The following is a 20,265-nucleotide window of genomic DNA, read 5'->3' as shown; positions in this document are numbered from 1 at the left end:
GAACATATCGCAGTATTCCATTTGGCAAATATTGAAATATGAGCTCGGGGTAAAGCCATTGAAATTCCAAAAAGTACAAGAACTTATACCGCAACAGAAAGAAAATATACTCAAAAGAGCTATAGAGGTGCTTCGCTCTGCCGAAAGTGGTGCACTGCCGAATTTGGTTTACTCCGAGGAGAAAACATTCGTTGTCCAGCAGTTTGTAAACAAACAAAGAGGTCAGGACCGCCGTAACAGCCGATGGTCGCTCACCGCTCGTATTAATCGACCGTGGCATCATCAAATGTCGAATATTATCGGGGAGGGTGTATTAAAGCCTTGAGCACACAAACATTTTGGCCGCAGACCTTGGACATCCCAACAGGACTCAGCAGCATCGCACTTAGCACGCGCCACCCAAAAATGGTTAGAAAATGAGGTTTCGTTCTCCGGATACCAAAAGAAAACTTATTCTGAAATTTGATGCTATTTCCGACATTTTTGGCTTTCATTCAATAAAATTTAAAGAAAAAAATGTAAAAATTAAGGATTTTGACTTTTTTTGACTCACCCTGTATACTAGTTCCCTCTGAAACCAAATGATAACTGCTCTAAAGCAAAGTTTGATAGGAGGTATGATCTACTTCAAATATTTTTTTTTGTTATGGGAGCTATATTAAATATGCATAGTGGTGTAGGGTATTATATAGTCGATCCCGCCTGATTTTTGACTTTTCTTTACTGTTTTTCCGGAAATCAACAATTATAGCTCCTCGAAAAATATTTTTAAAAAATCTCTAAGAAAACATATTACTCGAATGTAGTTGAAAAGGTTTTACAAATCCCTTGGAAATTCACGGGTGTGCCTTTAATGATCCTTTTATAGAATATCATATCTAAGAAAAAAGCACAAACTAATTGAGAATGTTATGCTACACCCCTCGCACTGCCATTAGAGAAAGGAAACTATCAAAATGATTCTTAGCTTTATTTTTGCGATTTCAAATTATTTAATTTCTCCAACTGTAAACGTCAGTTTTTGCCACGACTCTTTGGCAAACTCTCAGAATGACGTGATCATTGTCAATTAATTCAATTCAACATCAGCTAATCACACAAATTCGATGAGTGCACACACTAGCAGCAACAACAAGAATACCAACAACAACAACAAAGAAAAAAAACTATGACAACAATTTGCAAGCATTTTTTTCTTGCCGCAACATTCTTGCCATGATGAATGGCATGGATGGATGGAATGGCATGACGACGACGACGACGACACTGGGTGATGATGATGATAATGTTGGTTGGTTGGATGGTTGGATCGATTGATCGTTTCACCAGGCCCCAACCATGGCACTGGCACGTTATGCGAATCCATATTTGTTTTTGTATTATTTGACTATATCAGTAATAATTCCTTGTAAAAGAACGTGCTTTGTTTTTGTAAAATGCACCATGCATTGCTATCGGCCGCAAACGATCGATCGCTGATCTCAATGCATGCAAAGTTGTAATTTGGAATTAGTTTTGCAACACCTAGGTCCCCATTGAGCCGCCTCAGGGGCCCATGTAGAGAAAATGTTATTCATAAATTATGGAAACTGTGGAGGGAGCAGAAATAACAAAGTTATTAAGTGTTGATGTCATTGCTGTGACATGGCTTAAATTGGCCGAAGGTGGGGGGCGAGGTAGATGTTAAATATTAATATTAGTAATCACATTCTAATTAAAACCCTCTAGCCCTTAATTACCTCATCACATGTTTCTTCTAAATTAAGCCTAATGACTTCATTTAATTTTCCCAGTGACATGATGATATTCATTTATTGACAGGCCACTGCCAAGTTTTTGCCTGACATCAATCCATTGACATTTGACAACTTATTTCAGAACGGTGAATATAATACAATTAATTTATTGCCTGACACTTTTAATTATTCTTTTGTTGTGGTGTGAAAATCAAGTTAATTTCAAATCGAATTCCTATTTATTATTTATGTCCTGGTATGGCTGTCAATTGGCGAGATCAAAAACTATCGACTGGCGCCCAATAGTTATCTACAAATGCAATCGATTGCATTGTTCTTTTTCCCAATTGATTGAAATGTTATCTTATGTAATTGTAAGTATTGGTAATTGAATAGAATATAAATGGCGGAATAAATGATATCATTTGAAGTAAAAATAGTTTCAAGGAAATGTACATATTTTTCTCAAAAAAAAAAAAAAAAAAAACCTCAATAAAGGAGTTTAATTTAGAGACAATTTCCCAAGGACTAAAAAATTTTATTTTTTTTATTTTATTAAGGATTTTTTTTAGGATTATTTCAGGTTATATCAGAGCTAGAACCATGTTTTCCATGGGAATATTTTTTGAAACGCGAAGCATTAACTTTGAATATCCTTCACCATTTCGAACGAATTTGGCAATATTCAAAACAATAAAATCCGTTAAAAATTCTGTTAAAATCTTAAAAATATCGAATGTAGCCGATATTTTAGGGTCTATATGACGACCATCCATTGCGAACTTCAAATACCAAATTTGAAACAATTCCGGTCAACAATGTCGCTAAAATCATCAAAACACCGAAAATATGGAAGTACCGTTATATGTAGGCTATACGAAGACGTGGACATGCACGGACAATTTTCTGTCATAGGTTGTTGTATTCATTACGATCCTCAAATATCAAATTTGAAACAATTCCGGTGAATAGTGTCGTTAAAATCATCAAAATACCGAATATCGGGAGGTACCGTTTTATATGGAGACTATACGAAGACGTGGACCTGCACAGACAATTTTCTGTCATAGGCTGTAGTATCCATTATGAACTTCAAATACCAACTTTGAAAAAATTCCGATGAATAATGTCGCTAAATTCATCAAAATACCGAATATCGGGAGGTACCGTTATGTGGGGGCTATACCAAAACGTTGATCTACATGCACCATTTTCAATACCAAAAGTCCTGCAAGCATAATATACATTTGAGCAAAATTGAATCAACCTACTACTACTACGGAAGCAAGAGTGATTTCAACAGACGGACAAACGGATAGATGGACGCTAAATCGACATAAAATTTTATGCAGATCAAGAATATATATACTTTGGGGGTCTACAATGTATGTTTGGAGGTGTTAGAAACGGAATGACAAATTTAATACAGGGTTGCCCATATTCGACGGACCCATGACTCTTTGGGCCAATTCCAATCGACGAGGCTTGTCCGCAGGCAACATTCTTTGCGTCAATTGAATTTTGTACGGGAACAAATGCAAATCAATGCGAATAATCCGTTGTAAAGTGGACCGAGCCATGTCCAACTGCTGGGAACGGCGTTTTTGGGATGTTCTTGGGGACCTCTCAACACTGGCTCGTAAGGCAGCGATATTCCCGGCCGATCGCCTTGGTGGACTTTTATATGGCCTCTTCGAATTAGAAAGAGCCTTACCAGTCGAAAATTTTTCGTATAAACGCTTAATGGTGTTCTTAGAAGGCGCACTTCTCACATTTTTTTTCACAATTGACTTCTTCTGTTGAATGTAAATTTCAACTATTTCAGAGCGCGTATTGGTTCATGGTAAAAATCTGCTTGGACTGACGCTTCAAATGCGGTATGTCATTAAGCGATGTGACATCTCTGTCAAAAGTTATGGCGTTGTCAGATGGGTCCGTCGAATATGGACAACCCTGTATATCCTCCATACTATGGTGGAGGGTATAAAAATAAGGAAGAGTCAAAGTCGGTCGGCGCCGACTATATGATACCCTACACCACTATGCGTACTTAGTAGAGCTTCCGTAACAGAAGTTTGTATTGGAAATTTATGTGAAGCAGATCATACCAACTATGAGCCTTTTTTGAATGGCTTTAGAGAAGTAACAATTTGGAAACTACGGGGTGAGATGAAAAAACTGCAACCAACTTCAGGCTGCTGTCATTTCAAAGCCACTCGTCCGATAGCTGTTAAAATTATTCCAGTGACAGCTGATTATATTTTTTACAAGCGTACCAAAGCATTTTGGTGAGAATTTTCCAGAAGAAAACTTATTCGTGATGGAATTCAAGCGTGATAGTGTGATTTCTTTACAATTGGCTGGAAAACCACAAGTGGCTATCGTTGGAGCACTCCAGCATTTAAATGTGAATAAATATTTTCGCAGCATAGCTCGTTACCGTGATACTGGTAGCGTAGCCTGACGTCAATGAAGTGGACGGAAGAAAATAACAACATCAGCAGAAATGTTTCGAAAAGTAAAGAAGCGACTTGATCGTGAGCTGAACATATCGCAATATTCCATTCGGCAAATATTGAAAAATGAGCTCAGGGTAAAGCCATTGAAATTCTAAAAAGTGCAAGATGTAACACAACCACTGAAAGAAAATAGACTCAAACGAGTTAAACGAAAAGTGGTGAACTGGTTTGGATTTCTCCGATGAAAAAACATTTGTTGTCCAGCAGTTTGTAAACAAATAGAATGATAGTGTGATCGGCTTGCCAAAGAGGTCAGCTAAAAATGTGCACCTTCGGTTGGCGTTTGGCCACCATAACTCATGCTCCGGCCATGGTGATGGTGTGGGCTGCCATAACAGCCGACCGTGACATCAGAATAAATGCCGAATATTATCGCGAAAATATTCTGGAGGGTGTATTAAAGCCTTGGGCCCGCAAACATTTTGGCCGCAGACCTTGGACATTCCAACAGGACCAAGCACCATCGCACTCAGCACTCGCCACCCAAGAATGGTTGCAAAATGAGGTTCTTCGCTTCATTTCCAGCGCACAATGACCACCAAAATCTGCGGATACCAATTCGTTGGACTATTGTGTCTGGAGTATTTTGGAAAGCAAGGTTCGCACTAAAAATACCACAGTGCCGATCACCTCAAGCAAGCGCTTCGCCGGGATGGGCCAAAATGCCGTAGATCAACATTCAGGCAGCGTGTAACGGTTTCATTGGCCGTTTAAAGGCCATAATTCGTGCCAATGGTGACCAATTCGTACAAATCTATAATTATTCTAAGAGTAACATTCGGGCAGCGTGTGACGTTTGCATTGGCCGTTTGAAGGCCATAGTTGTGCCAAAGTTGACCAATTCGAATAAATCAAAACTTATTCTAAAATTTGATGCCATTTCCGACAGTTTTTTGGTTTTATTCAATAAAAATTAAAAAAAAATGTAAAAAATATGGCGCTTGACAGTTTGTTATCTCACCCTGTATATACAATTTTTCGCCGCACGAGCTAGAATCCATTATAACCTACAAATACGAATTTTTAGACAAATCCGTGGAAAAATGTGGCAAAAATCAACAAAATACCGACAATTGAAAGGCAACGTTATATGGGGACTATACCAAAACGTGGACCGATGTGTCTCATTTTCAATACCTACCATCCTGAACACAATACATTTTTTCTAAATGCTAAATGCTGCTAAATTTTCTTAATATGTAATGGCGATACAGATTTCTTTTCGGTGGTAACTTTCAGTGACATTTGATGAAGAATATATTTGTATTTGACATTATCCTTCAAAAATGATGTTTTGTAGGAGAATTTTGCATAAACTTATATGACGTACGAATTTAACCCTAAAATGTGTTTTCGATATTTGTGACATCCTAGCATTGGGTAAAATTCAGACTGTCGTTGTCTTTAGAGATCTATAGTAGAATTAAATGACAAATAATTTTGATATTTTAAGTCACTTTTATTGGACATTTTTTAACAACATTTTAAAGAAAGAAAGAAAGGCCCAAAAAGACCCCTTTTATGACTCGCTTGAGGGTTAAATTTTTCTACCAAAATAGTTCTCATTTTGTTATCAGTAATATTGCCGAAGACACGACCTTCTATTATTGAGATTTTATTTTCGAATTTAAATGTTCTTCCATTGGCATTTAAATTTTGAATTTTTTGAAACTTTTGCCTAGACTCCTCGTTGCCACATTTGCTAACTTACAACCAGCCAGTGTTCGACTTGAGGTAATACATAGTTATTAGACTTCTTCTGCCAGCCAACAACCATCGAACACAAGTTCCAACATATTTGTCTAGCATTATCGTTGTTGATGTTGATTATTACAAGGAGATAAAAAAAGAAGAGGCTCGCGTTCTATGCCACAAGAATGGCTGGCTGCAATGGAACGCCTGTAAATACACACTGGGCCATTTCTAGTGTGATGTGAGCCGCCATGGCTACTGGCGTACGCAGATGGAATTTGCAATGTAATGGATTGTTAGAGAAAAAGTTCAACTGATTTTATATCAAATGGCTATTGTTGTTGTTGTGGCATAATACTTATTTCCTGGTTAGCCCACAATATATATCGCGCAAGCCATACATCCATCTGGTCTTAGAACGACCATAGAGCATAATGTGCTTTCTATCATCGCAAAAAAAAAAAAACGACGAATATCTATTAACTGGCATCTGGCATGGAACGCGATGACGTGCTGGCGCATCCATCTCCAGACATACTTCGTCATTATGTTCCAAAGATGTTTGGTTAATTTGAGCGGCATTGTTGCTTTAAAAGAAACTTGCCGAAACAATGATTTGCTGGAACGTTCGTTCAATGATTGTTTTTCGTTTTAAATTTCTAGCATTTTTTCTTACGGGAAATTGATCTCCAATCTTAGGCGCATCATTGTTTAACTCGCTGTTTATCGTCATACACGAAAAACGTGCCACACATGTCATAATTGTTTGTTTGCAACATTCATGCACGCAACACAAATATGTTGGTGGTTAGATGGCCCGACGAGTGCACAGTGTTTGAAATGATCACGAGTTCATGGTGGTTGAAACAAGTTAATGTACAGGGTGAGATTAAAAAACTGCAACCAACTTTAGACTGCTCGTCATCGTGATACTGGTAGCGTAGCCCGATGTCGAGGAAATGGACGGAAGAAAAAAGCAAAATCAGCAGAAATGGTTCGAAAAGTAAAGAAGCGACTTGATCGATACCCGAACATATCGCAATGTTGCATTCGGCAAATATTGAAAAATGAGCTAGTGGTAAAGCCATTGAAATCCTAAAAAAGTGCAAGAACTTACGCCGCAACAGAAAGAAAATAGACTCAAAAGAGCTAAAGAGTTGCCTCGCTTGGTTGAAAGTGGTGAACTGCCGAATTTGGTTCTCTCCGATGAGAAAACATACGTTATCCAGCAGTTTGTAAAGAAACAAAATTATCCGCTCGTGCTTACTTGCCAAAGAGGTCAGCTGAAAATGTGCATCTTCGGCTGGTCACCAGAACTCAAGCGCCGGCCATGGTGATGATGTGGGCTGGCATAACAACCGATGGTCGCTCTCCGCTCGTATTAATCGACCGTGGCAACAGAATAAATGCCGAATATGCGAAAATATTCTGGAGGGTGTATTAAAACCTTGGGCATGCAAAACATTTTTGACGCAGACCTTTGTCATTCTAACAGGACTCAGTACGCGCCACCAATGAATTGTTATAAAATGAGGTTCCTCGCTTCATTTCCAGCGCACAATGGCCACCAAAATCCGTTGGACCATTGTGTCTGGAGTATTTTGGAAAGCAAGCTTGGCACTAAAAAATACCAAAGTGTCGATCATCTCAAGCAAGCGCCTCCCCGGAAATGAGCCAAAATACCGCAGAGCAATATTCGGGCAGCATGTGACGATTTCATTTACCGTTTAAAGGCCATAATTCGTGCCAATGGTGACCAATTCGAACAAATCTTAACTGAATCTAAAATTAGATGCTATTTCCGACATTTTTGCTTGATTCAATAAAATTTGAAAAAAAAAATGTAAAAATTATGGCGTTTGACTTTGTTGCAGTTTTTTTATTTCACCCTGTATACCCTTAGCCAATGTTCTATTATTTAAATATATTATGACTTCTGTTGTTGCAAAATGGTCAGGCTTTATCCCTTTATTGTTGTTTTTATAAAAACAACGTTTGTTTATTAGTGGAAAACGATGGTAATGTTTACCAGGGGGTAAGGCAGGAAATACCTAGGTTTCGGAAAGAGCCACCAATCCTCATCAGTTCCCTTGTTTTTTGTCTGGGATATGACAAAAAAAAAATGACTTCTGTTATTAAAATTATGTTATTCAAATGTTTGATCCTCTTTGGAGTAGGTTCCGATGGAATGAGCAAATGTAGTCAATTTCGTATCGGACCTAAATATATATGATATAAATATTGGGAAATGCCAGATTTGGAGTATATCGGTTGCTTCCTTCTCTTAATATGCGATATGTGATAGTTTTAAGAAAATGCTAAAATGTGCGTGAGGTACCAGATATAATCGACCGAAGTATTCCATTTTCATACCTCATCTAATACAGATGAAAATATTGGTATGGGCAAAACTACAAGAAAATCGAAAATGTATATCCAATTTTGTGCGAAATCTTAATCATCCAATAAAATTCCATATTCATCCCAGGTTTCCGGTTGAGAGAAATATTTAGATTAGCAAATTCTAAAGAATCACTGACTTGTTTCGCAAGTTATGACATATACAACTATTGACAAATTGTGACCCTTTGTGGGGCAGGTAGCAGAAGAAATGGTCCCAACTCTATCATCTTTATAACAGATCTTGTGTTGATAGAAATATTGAGATGTACCAAGTTTGAATGGGATGTTAATTTCTCGTTTTATGAGCCTCATGCATATTTAAAATGTTAAGCCTTTGTGGAGGAGGTACCAGAAGGAGTAGACCAATATATTCTATTTTCACTGCAGATCTTGTGTTAGTGGAAATAATGGAATGTGTGAATTTTGAAGAGAACCGTATGCTTATTTCGGATTTTATAATTGTTTTGGTCATTCAAAACATTGAGCCTTTGTGGGGGAGGTATCAGAAGGAATAGTCCGATCTCAACCATCTTTATAACAGATCTTGTGTTGATAGAAATATTGAGATGTACCAAGTCTGAATGGAATCCGATGTTAATTTCGCGTTTTATGATCGATATGTTCGATCTTCACTCCAGACATTAGGTTAATAAAAATATTGTGAGGAGTGTAATTTGAAGGCAATTGGACTCTTACATCACATTTTTTAGGAGTTGTAACTATTCAAAATGTTGACCCTTTGTGGGGGATATACTCGATGGAGTGGACCGTTGTTGTCCATTTTCGCACCTGACCTAGCACTGATGTAAATATTAGGATATGCAATGTTTTTGAGCAAAATCGAAGTATCTATTCTCTTTTTGTGCAGTAAAATATTTTCTTTGAAAAGTTCGACCTTTTGTGGGGGGAGGTACCTTAAGAAGTGGTCCGATATTTATCATCTCCGAATTCAATCAAAGTTTGATAACAATATTATGTATTATCAAATATTATACGAAAATAGCAATAACTGAAATCAGTCGGCATCTTTATATAAAGACTGTACCGACAACCTTGATTTATTACCAATAGTGACCTCGATTAAAAATTTCAGAATTACATGTTTATAGTACGCATTGCAAAAACCACCTCCTTCTTTTAATTACTGACACCCATATCAAATTTCAAGATTTCACCACTATCCCTTCACCCAATACCAAATTTAGTAGCATTTAGTTCTTTTCGTACATTTCCACAACAATCTCTATATCTCAATCTCAGAAATTTTAGCTCTATAAGTTTCCCAATCACCATATTTAGTACCATTATTACAAATCTAGTACGCTTATTAAAAACCAGTGCCTTCTCTTAACCACAGACACTAAGAGTGACATCCATATCAAATTTCAGGATTTCGGCTCTATTCCTTCAGCCAATACCCAATTTAGTATGACTACGTACAATTATAGTACACATTTCCAAAACCACTGTCATATCTCAATTCCAGACACCAACAGAGACTTCAAATCAAATTTGAGGATTCCAGCCATATCCCTTCACCCAATTCCAAAGATATGTAGTAGCATTCAGTACTTTGCGTACAATTATAGTACACAATTCCGAAGCCAATGTTCCTTCCCTATGTCCAGGCTACACATAAAGAACGATCCTAATACCACATTTCAGATTTCAAGCACTATATGTTCACCCAACACCGAATTGTACCAAATATAGTACTATTTAATACCACTTAATACATACAGTTCCAATACTTAGTATACATTTCCAAACCTTCCTCCATATGTCAAACTTACTTTCCAGCCTTGATCCGGTTACCAATTTTCAAGTTTTTAGGTATATCCATTCTAATCCATCCTAATACCAAATTGTACCCTTTTAGAAGTTTAGTATGATTTTCGAATTTTTCATAATCTTATAGTTCGAATTTTCAGTAACAACTTAGTTCATTTGTTCTTCAGTGAAACGCATTCCAAATTTTAGAATTCAAGCAGATTTCGTTTGTCCAATACAAAAAATTAAATTTTTAGTCCATTTTAGTTCTTTTCGTAACCTTTAAGTACGAATTTTTAGTACGAAAAGCCCATCCTTTTTTTCTCATCCACGCCTTCGCACCAAGACTGACCCTCGTGTTAAATTTCCAGATTCTAACTTTAGACGTTTTTTTTTGTAATTTTGTATTTATTTGATTTATAATTTTGAGAATTTTGTTTTCTTTCCACGACAGATAAGTCGCGTAATTTTTATACCCTCCACCCTAGTATGGAGGGTATATTAAGTTTGTCATTCCATTTGTAACACCTCGAAATATATATTTTAGACCCCACAAAATTATCAAATTATATGTCGATTAAGCGATGTCGGTCCGTCGTCCATCTGTGGAAATTACTCTACCTTCCGAACGAAATGAAGTAGGTGGAAAAAATTTTCTTAAATGTATACTATGTCTGCAGGACTTTTGGTATTGAAAATAGGCCATATAGGTCCACGTTTTGGTATGGCCCCCCTTATAATGGTAACTCTTTTATTTTCGGTATTTTTATGATTTTAGCGACATTATTCACCGGAATTGTATCAAATTTGGAATTTCAAGTTCGTAATGAATATTACAGCCTATGTAAGATAATTGTCTGTGCAGGTCCACGTTTTGGTATAGCCCTCTTATAATGGTACCTTTCTATAATTCCGTATTTTGATGACTTTGGCTACATTATTCACCGATTTATTTTTAAGTTTCGCATTTGAATATTGGTAATGGCTTATGACAAAAGTTGCCTATGCAGGTCCACGTGGTCGTATAGACCCTAAAATAACGGCTACATTTTTTTATTTTAGGATTTTAACAGAATTTTTAACGGATTTAATTTTTTTTTTGAAATTGCAAAATTCGTTCCAAATGGTGGAGGCTATTAAAGGTTCGGCCTGGCCGAACTTACTGCTTTTTTTAACTTTTTTTTTACCGAATTTTAAAATATGGTGTTTTGAAAAGTCGTAACATATATTGTTATGACCTTTCTTCACCACTGTTTTAGCCACACATGACAAGAATTCGTGGGGGTGTCGATTTTCCATTTGTATTCCGAAATGAAGAATGAAGACCTTTTTGTCGGAAAGTGCCACCCATACATTCCGAACTAATGTAAAAACACGCACATTTTTTTTTTTTTTGAAAGAAACAAATTTAGCGCGCAAAACGTTTTATTAGCGCCGCCTTACACCAAAAAGCCTGTTGTTCGCCAGCTTCTAAATGCAACGGCATTCATTCACAGCTTAAAACAGCTGTGGCATGCTGCCAATAATGTGTGTCAGCAGCTAGGCTGGTTAGCTGACTGACGGTGGCGTCATGTTAACTTCTTCTTTTCGTCTTTTCGAAATGCCTCCTAACATCGGCGGCAACATCTTGAGACGGGCAAAAATACATGCCAATGAATCCATTGAAAGCAATAATTTGTGGTTGCCGTTGTTGTAACACCCTCGCTCGCTCTCGCTTTGCCAGTTAAGTGGGGATAAGTTGTTGAAACATTTTTGTTTTTTGTGCGACTCTAGGCAAAGGTGCAACAAGGCTTTGCGTTTAATGCTGCTTCTGCAGCTTTTGTGTGACAATCAAGAAACATGTGTAATTCGCTAATTAACTTGTGTAAATTATGAGTGTTTCCAAATGGGAAATTTTTACAAAATAATATTTTTGTTCAGATGTTATTTTAGAAAAAAATAAAATAGAGCCTAGAAAAAAGATTTTTCACAAAATCATTGAAAAAATTGAGAAGGGTCAAAAAATTGAACTTACAAAATATTCAAAAATATCTATTTAAACGATTCAAAATTTAGTAGTAGAGCTAAAAATGGAAGACATTTGTGTAGGCATTTTGATAGTTTATATGGCAAAGTAACTTAAAAATTGCGGAGTAATTATCCTTTTTCTACATTTTTTGAAAATTTCCGACTAGAATTCCTGTGAATACTTAATTTTTAGGTATATTGTGTCTTTGGCAATTTTATAAAAAAGAATGTGAGGATTATTTTGCTCCAAAATTTTAACTTTCAAGCAGGTCACCAAAGGGGTGTTCTTGGTTTTTATACCCTCAGTCATATTGCTTCGTGCCTCATCGTAATAACGGTTTCAGACACTAGGTCTCCTTTGACCAAATCCGTTTCCGGACATTTGGAGTCGATCTAGCGATGTCCGTCAGTCTGTCTGGCTGGCTGGTGCGCACAATAAGAAACCTGGTACATCATAATATTATTATCAAACTTAGATCGAGTTCGGAGATGGGCAATATTGGTTCACTCCTTCAGGTACCTCCCCCACAAAAAGTCGAAATTTTCAAAAACAAATAATAAAGCTGTAAGTTCGTTCGGGTCGAACTTTGAATACCCTCCACCATTTGGAACGAATCTGGTAATTATCAAAAAAAAAAAAAAAAAAAAAACGTTAAAAAATTCTGTTAAAATCTTAAAAATACGTAATGTAACAGTTACATTAGGGCTCATACGATTACGTGGGGGACGTATGGGCTATAGTCAAATTTTGTCATAATCCATTATAAGATTCAAATTCGAAACTTGAAAAAAATCGGTTAATAATATCGCTAAAATCACCAATATACCGCATAAAATAAATATTATATGGGGGCCATACCAAAACGTGGATCTGAACAGGCAATTATCTGTCATAGGCTGTAGTACCCATTGCGAAGTTCAAAAACCAAATTTGAAACAATTCCAACAATATCCACTAAAAACTTAAAATTTTGTCTCTAAAATCAAAAAATATCGAATATCGGGGGGGTTACGAACTTCAAATACCAAATTTGGAACAAATCGGGAAAATAATGTCGCTAAAATCGTCAAAATAACGAATATCGGGATGTATCGTTATATTGCGGCTATACGAAGACGTGGACCTGCACAGACAATTTTCTGTCATAGGCTGTAGCACCCATTTCGAACTTCAAATACCAAATTTGAGACAATTCCAATGATTATTGTCGCTAAAATCATCAGAATACCGAATATCGGAAGAACAGTTATATGGGGGCTATACGAAGACGTGGACCTGCACAGATAATTTTCTGTCGAACTTCAAATACCAAATTTGAAAAGAATTCCGGTGATTAATGTCGTTAAAATCATTAAAATACCGAATATCGGGAGGTACCGTTATATGGGGGCTATACGAAGACGTGGACCTGCACAGACAATTTTCTGTCATAGGCTGCAGTATCCATTACGAAAATGCGAAATTTGAAACAATTCTGGTAAATAATGTCGCTTCAATCATCAAAATACCGAATATCGAGGGTACCGATATATGGGGACTACAGGAAGATGTGGAGCCCATTTTCTGTCTTAGACTATAGTATCCATTACGAATTTCAAATATCAATTTTGAAACAATTCCGGTAAATAATGTCGCTAAAATTATCAAAATACCGCATATCGGGGGGTACCGTTAAAGGGGGGCTATAGGAAGACCTGGACCTACATGGCCCATTTTCAATACCAAAAGTCCTGCAGACATAATACACATTTGAGTAAATTTTTATCAACTTACTTCAATTCGTTCGGAAGCTAGAGTGATTTCAACAGACGGACGAACATCGCTAAATCGACATAGAATTTTATGCTGATCAAGATTATATATATACTTTGTGGGGTCTAAAATGTATATTTCGAGGTGTTACAAACAGAATGACAAACTTAATATACCCTCCATATTATGGTGGAGGGTATAAAAAAGCCCAGCAAGACCTTTTTGGAGGCTAGCTTGAGGGTGCACATTTTATTACCAAAATAATCCTGAATTGCAGAATTTAATGCGAAATTTTCAAAAAATGGGGGTGAGGGGTAGACTTGCTCTCTTCATTTAGGTTACTTTGGGATGTAAGCTTTTAAAAATGCCGATGCACGTGTCTTCTCTACTTTCATAGACTGATGGATTTTTCATGTAATTATTGAAATGCGTCGCACAGTGTAATTGGTGATGGTGGAGAGTCAATATTCCTCGAAAAAATTGTACACATATTATTTGAAATATCCAATAGTATTGTAGAAAATATGAAAATCCTAGATCTAATGGTAATTAAAAAAATATGTTTTTCTCATTTTTTTTTCATTTATGTTCTCTTCCAGAACTGCAAGAATGTAAAAGTTTTTACTGCGATAACCAACTTTCCGTTGATTATATCCAAGAAATTAGTAGATTCTTGCAGGTACTGGAACAGAGCATTAATGTTCCTTCCTTAAGATTTTTATTTTCAATCGTTTTTAATATTTCATTTTCAATTCCTGGCTTGACATATTCTTGCCAGAAACAAATATGTTTTTTACACGTTGTTACATGAACTTGATTGTAAAACCACCATCACCCAGATATTCTTGGCCGCAATAAAAACTACAAAATATACCGCGAATAGTGACAGGAAACATTTGTTTGAATGTTTGCTCTGGTGTTTTGTTTGGTTAACAATTACAACGAATGAGGTTAATAAAATCAGACCATTAGAAAAACCGCATAAATATTGTCACATCAAAACAGTCAGTCGATAATGACAAACGGAAAGTTCTGAATAAAAAGCAATGTTCATTGTTATTGTTATTGCAATTTTACTTACTTGTAGTGCAGCGGTAACCAGCCGTCATACAATTGCAGTTGACGATCCGGGAACTTGTCTTTCGCCTCGCCGAATATGTCATTGTCCGGTGGTATGTCACCGACAGGCGCCACCTCATCGTTGTTGTATTTCGATTTTGGCAAAGGCATGCCCAACATACTGGCTGTGGCTAAGTGATTGTCAGCGGTGACGGGACCATGGCCATTTGTGCAGCTGGAAGAGAAATTGAGGGGGAATAAAACATTTGAGAACAAGAGTAATTGAAAAATAATTTGAGAAACTTAGATCTGATGGGAAAGCAAAAATAAAATTATAAACCAGTAAAGAAAGTCTTAAAGTCGGTCGGGCCGACTTTATGATACCCTACACCACTTTGCTAATTTAGTAGAGCTTCACATAACAATTAAAAGTTTTTATGGGAGAATACAATCATACACGCTATGATTATAATTATAATTTAAAGTTCAAAGGACTAAATATGCCGAAGCATTTGTATCTTTTAAAATCGAACTTGTATTACCCATTTGGTGCACAATTAATTTGAAATCGGATAAAGATATATATGGGAGCTATATCCGAATCGGAACCGATCTCGATAAAATTTGGCAAAGATATTTCTGAGCTGTATTTGATATATTTCCCTGAATATCGTTGTTACGGAGTGCATATTACGGCTGTGGGTAACAAATATGACAAATCGGATGAACAGTATATATGGGAACTATAGCTATATCTGAACCGATCTTCGCCAAATTGGACATACTAGCTAAACTCAATTCGGTCGTAAGTGTCAAATTTCATCCAAATTGGGCAAATATTAGAAGTTTGGTGTACAATAAAAGGTAAATCGGACGAAGTTATATATGGAAGCTATATCGAAATTTGAACCGATGTCGATAAAATTTGGCAAAGATATTTCTGAGATGTATTTGATATATTTCCCCATATATTGTTGTTACAGAGTGCATTTTACGGCTGCGGAGGACAAAAATAACAAATCGGATGAACAATATATATGGAAGCTATAGCTATATCTGAACCGATTTCGATCAAAATTTGACATACTTATTTTCAGGTCCAATCTGATCGTACGCGCAAAATTCCATACTATTCGGACACGTTTGGTGCACAATAAAAGGCAAATCGGACGAAGATATATATGGGAGCTATACCTAAATTTTGACCGATTATCTCCAATTTCAATATGGTTCGTTCTTGGATCAAACAAATGATTTGTGCAAAATTTCATCTGGATCGGGTAATAAATGCTAATTGTTCACAAAAATACATGGACAGACGGGCGGACGGACGGACATGCATAAATCGACTCAGAATGTGATTCTATGCAGATCATCAAAAGGAACTATGGGTCTATCTCGTTTCCTTTTGCCTGTTACAAACAAATGGTGGTGTAGGGTATAAAAAGTCCAAAGTTTAAAATTTTTGAGGGATTTTTTTTAAACAACGAAAGTGAAAGATATAGGAATAAAATATTTCGGCAACAATCACTGGCTATGAGAATTATTAATTAGTAATTTAAAAAAAAAAAAAAAAAAAAAAATATATATATATATATATATATATATATATATATATATATATATATATATATATATATATATATATATATATATATATATATATATATATATATATATATATATATATATATTTACAAAAATCAAAATCTCATATTCTTTGAAAAACATCACCTGAAAATTTGTGTATAACTTCCAACTTAAAAATTCTTGACAAGCCATTTAAAAATATTTAATATTTAGAAAAATGATTTTTAAAAAATCGACGAATGGAAAATCCCTGAGAATACTATCTTAAAAACATGACAACCTCGAAATCCTTAAAAAATTCAGGACATAAAAAATTCTATAAAAACCTCGGCCTGAAAATCATTAAACCATTATGCTTTAACTGTCTTTAATTCACCCATTTTTTTTAAACCAAATCGTGAAAATTCTTCAAATCTTTATTCTTCCAAAAACCACGACTTTAAAATCCTTGGTAAAATGCCTTTTGAAATTATCGTACAAAAATGTTCCAAACCAAAATACCATCAATAAATCCACGAACTTGAAATATTCAACAAAATTACCTTTAACCAATTTTGGAAAAGACCATATTTAAAAAAAAATCCTTAACAAATTATATTTTAGAATCCATGTCCAGAAATTGGTTGAAATTCTTAAGAACCTATGACAAACTAAAATTCTTTGGCCCAGTTATGCCACTGATTTAAACCCCGCACCAAGTTCAAGCGTATACACAACCGTATTCATTGAGGGGAGGGTAAAACTAAATACCTTTCAATTCAGACATAAGCTAATAGGTACTATTCACAAAATAAGCTTTAGTTGAAAAAAATGTTAGATTGCGGATCCTGTGAAAAAAAATGCATCAATGTTCCAAAAAACAAAACAAAAAAAAGGAGAGGCCAAAAGTCGGGCGGAGCCAAACTATATGACACCCTACACCACTGTGCGTATTTTGTACAGCCCCCGTAACAATAAAGTTTATATTGGAAATTAATGTGAAGTAGATCATACCAACCACGAACCTTATTTGAGTGCGTATCATGTCATCATTTGGGAACTACATCCAACTCTGAATTGATTTTCAACAAGTTTGAGGCTTTTGTACATCTAGTATCAAATAACATTGCTGTAGAGAGCATGATATGACTTCGATGAGAATTATATTAAAAAAATGTATTTGAACGGACCGAGTTACACAAAATGGTAAAATTCGGTTGAATATGAAAAAAAACTATTCAATTTATGCTGATATTACATACAGGGTGGACAATAACCGTAAAATCGGATGAAGATGTATATCGAAGGTATATAAAAGTCTCCGATCTCGATGAAATTTGGCAAAGGTATTTTGGGACAGTATCAGATTTCCGGTACCAAAGATCATTGTCTTGTAGTGCATATTACGCATGAGAGGGACTCAAATCCCCAAATCGGATGAAACATATATATGGGAGCTACAGCTATATCTGATCCGACTTTCACCAAATATTAAGAACTTGTTCTAGGATGAATTCAGTCGGAATTGCCAAGATTCGGTTTATTTAGGCTGATATTAGCCATATGTGCACAATCAACCTGACATCGGATAAAGATATATGTACGGGAGCTATATCCAAAGCTGAACCGATCTTGATACAATTTTGGGCACATCTGTTACCAAAGATCATTGTTTTGGAGGCCATATTACGAATGCGAGGGATTCAAAACCCCGAATTGAATGACACATATGTATGGGAGCTATATCCAAATCTGATCCGATCTCGATAAAATTTGGCAAAGGTATTTTCTGATTTCAGGTACCAAAGATCATTGTTTTGTAGTGCATATTACGCATTTGAGGGACTTAAAACACCAAATCGAATGAAACATTTTTATGGGAGCTATAGCTATATCTGAACTGATTTTCAGCAAGTTTGAAGTAGTTGCTATTAGACTGAATTCGGTTGGATGTGCCAAAAATCAGATTATCAGGTCGGTTGAAGATATATATGGGAGCTATATATAAATTTGAACCGATTCTCACCAATTTCAATAGAACAGACGGACAAACAGACGGATTGACACGCATCAATCGAGTCAGAAAGGGATTTTACGAAGATCCCCAGAAGTAACTATGGGAGAGGGGAAGAGTGGGGAACTTGCCCACTCTATTTAGTTTACTTTGCAATGTAAACTTTCGAAACGCCGATACACGAATCCTCCATTTTTGGCTCTACTCTATTGAAAATTTTAAATTTTGTCGCATGGTGTTATTGAAAAGAAGTAAAGCAAGTAAAAAACAGCTAAGTTCGGCCCGGCTGAACTTTTTATACCCTCCACAATTTGGAAGAAACTTGAAAAATTTCCAAACAATTATGTCGAAAAATTCCGCTCGAATGAAAACCTATACGAAAATGTGGTCCTGCATAAGTAATTTGTGTCGTATTCTAAAGTAACGGTTCCGAAGTTTATACCCGAAAATTGAAATAATTCCGCTGAATAATATCGCAAGAATCATGAAAATACCGAATATCTGAGGGTACCGTTATATGGGCGCTATACTATAACGTAGATCTATTTAGACAATTCTCTTCTAAGGGGTAAAGTACTCAGAAGGAACCCCTTGTGTGGATTTTAAGACAATTCCATTGATAGACTTGGCTTAAATCATAAAAATACCGAATATCGGGGGTGTAGCGTTATATGGGGCTATACGATATCGTGGACCTAAGTAGAATTTTTCTCTGTCAGGGTGTAAAGTACTCATGTAGAACTGCTTGTGTACAATTTCAGACAATTTTATTGAAAAATGTGGGCAATATCATCAAAATACCGAATATCGGGGGTAACTTTATATGGGAGCTATACGATATCGTCGACCTATATAGGTAATTCCCTTGCATGTGATACTGTACTCACAAGGTTCTCCTTGTGGAGTTTTCAGACAGTTCCGTTGAAAAATGTGGCTACAATCATCAAAATACCGAATATCGGGGGGTACCATTATACGGGGGCTACGGACGGACGGACGGACAGTCTTGGAAATTTACGGTGATCAAGAATATATATACATTGTTATATCTAAAAGCTTATTTCGATGAGTTACAAACGAAATGACGAACTTAATATACCATCCATACTAGGGTATAAAAACTCCACCATTTGGAAGAATCTTGCAAAATTTTAAATATTTCCGATGGAAAATATTGCGAAAATTATTCAAACACCGATCATTGGGTGGATTAGTTATATCTGAAAAGTGGACCTATATTTCGTGGACGCTAGAGTGATGGACGGAAAATATTTATATACTTTGTGGGGTCTAGAATGATTATTTCGGGGAGTGATAACGGAATGATAAACTTTATATACCCTCCATTCTATGTATGGTGGAGGGTTTACTTTTCCACATAAACGGAAAATACTTGAGAACAAGATTGTGAAAAAATTCTACGCCGTGACAATCCGTAGAATCATACCAATCGAAAAAAAACATATCTAAAAAATAGCCTTTTTATACCCGACCACACTATGGCATGGTATTATGTCATTGTGCATTTGTTTGTAACATAGAGAAGGAAGAGAGATAGACCCATAGATCCTTGTGATCACCATAGAATCTCATTCTGAGTCGGAAAATACTCTCCACGACAACGTTATTTGGTTCCAACCATCAGATACAGCCAAGAAATACCTCTGCTAAATTTTATAGAGATCGTTTCAGATTTGGGTATATCTCCCATATGTATCTTCATCTGATTTCTGGTTTATTGTG

The 20,265-nt window shown here is 36.0% G+C and overlaps 2 protein-coding genes across 4 annotated transcripts in view; both read right to left on the bottom strand.

Moving 5' to 3' along the window:
- The window catches only part of LOC131800507 (uridine phosphorylase 1-like), a 74,543-nt gene extending 71,029 nt beyond the window's left edge, over positions 1 to 3,514 (bottom strand). Inside the window, exon 1 of the mRNA XM_059118794.1 lies at positions 3,509 to 3,514. The gene's annotated coding sequence lies outside the window, so the exon portion shown is untranslated. The remainder of the gene's footprint in view (positions 1 to 3,508) is intronic.
- The window catches only part of LOC131800892 (aminopeptidase N-like), a 280,466-nt gene that overhangs the window by 24,226 nt on the left and 235,975 nt on the right, over positions 1 to 20,265 (bottom strand). For all 3 annotated transcript variants that reach the window (XM_059118752.1, XM_059118760.1, XM_059118764.1), the window contains one exon: positions 14,962 to 15,174. In XM_059118752.1, coding sequence (XP_058974735.1) covers positions 14,962 to 15,174 — 213 coding nt within the window. The remainder of the gene's footprint in view (positions 1 to 14,961; positions 15,175 to 20,265) is intronic.

Source organism: Musca domestica, unplaced genomic scaffold (genome assembly GCF_030504385.1).
Source record: "Musca domestica strain aabys unplaced genomic scaffold, Musca_domestica.polishedcontigs.V.1.1 1, whole genome shotgun sequence".
Classification (NCBI taxonomy): Eukaryota; Metazoa; Arthropoda; class Insecta; order Diptera; family Muscidae; genus Musca; species Musca domestica.
Note: the sequence above shows the minus strand (reverse complement) of the source record. Positions and strands in the feature narration are given on the sequence as shown.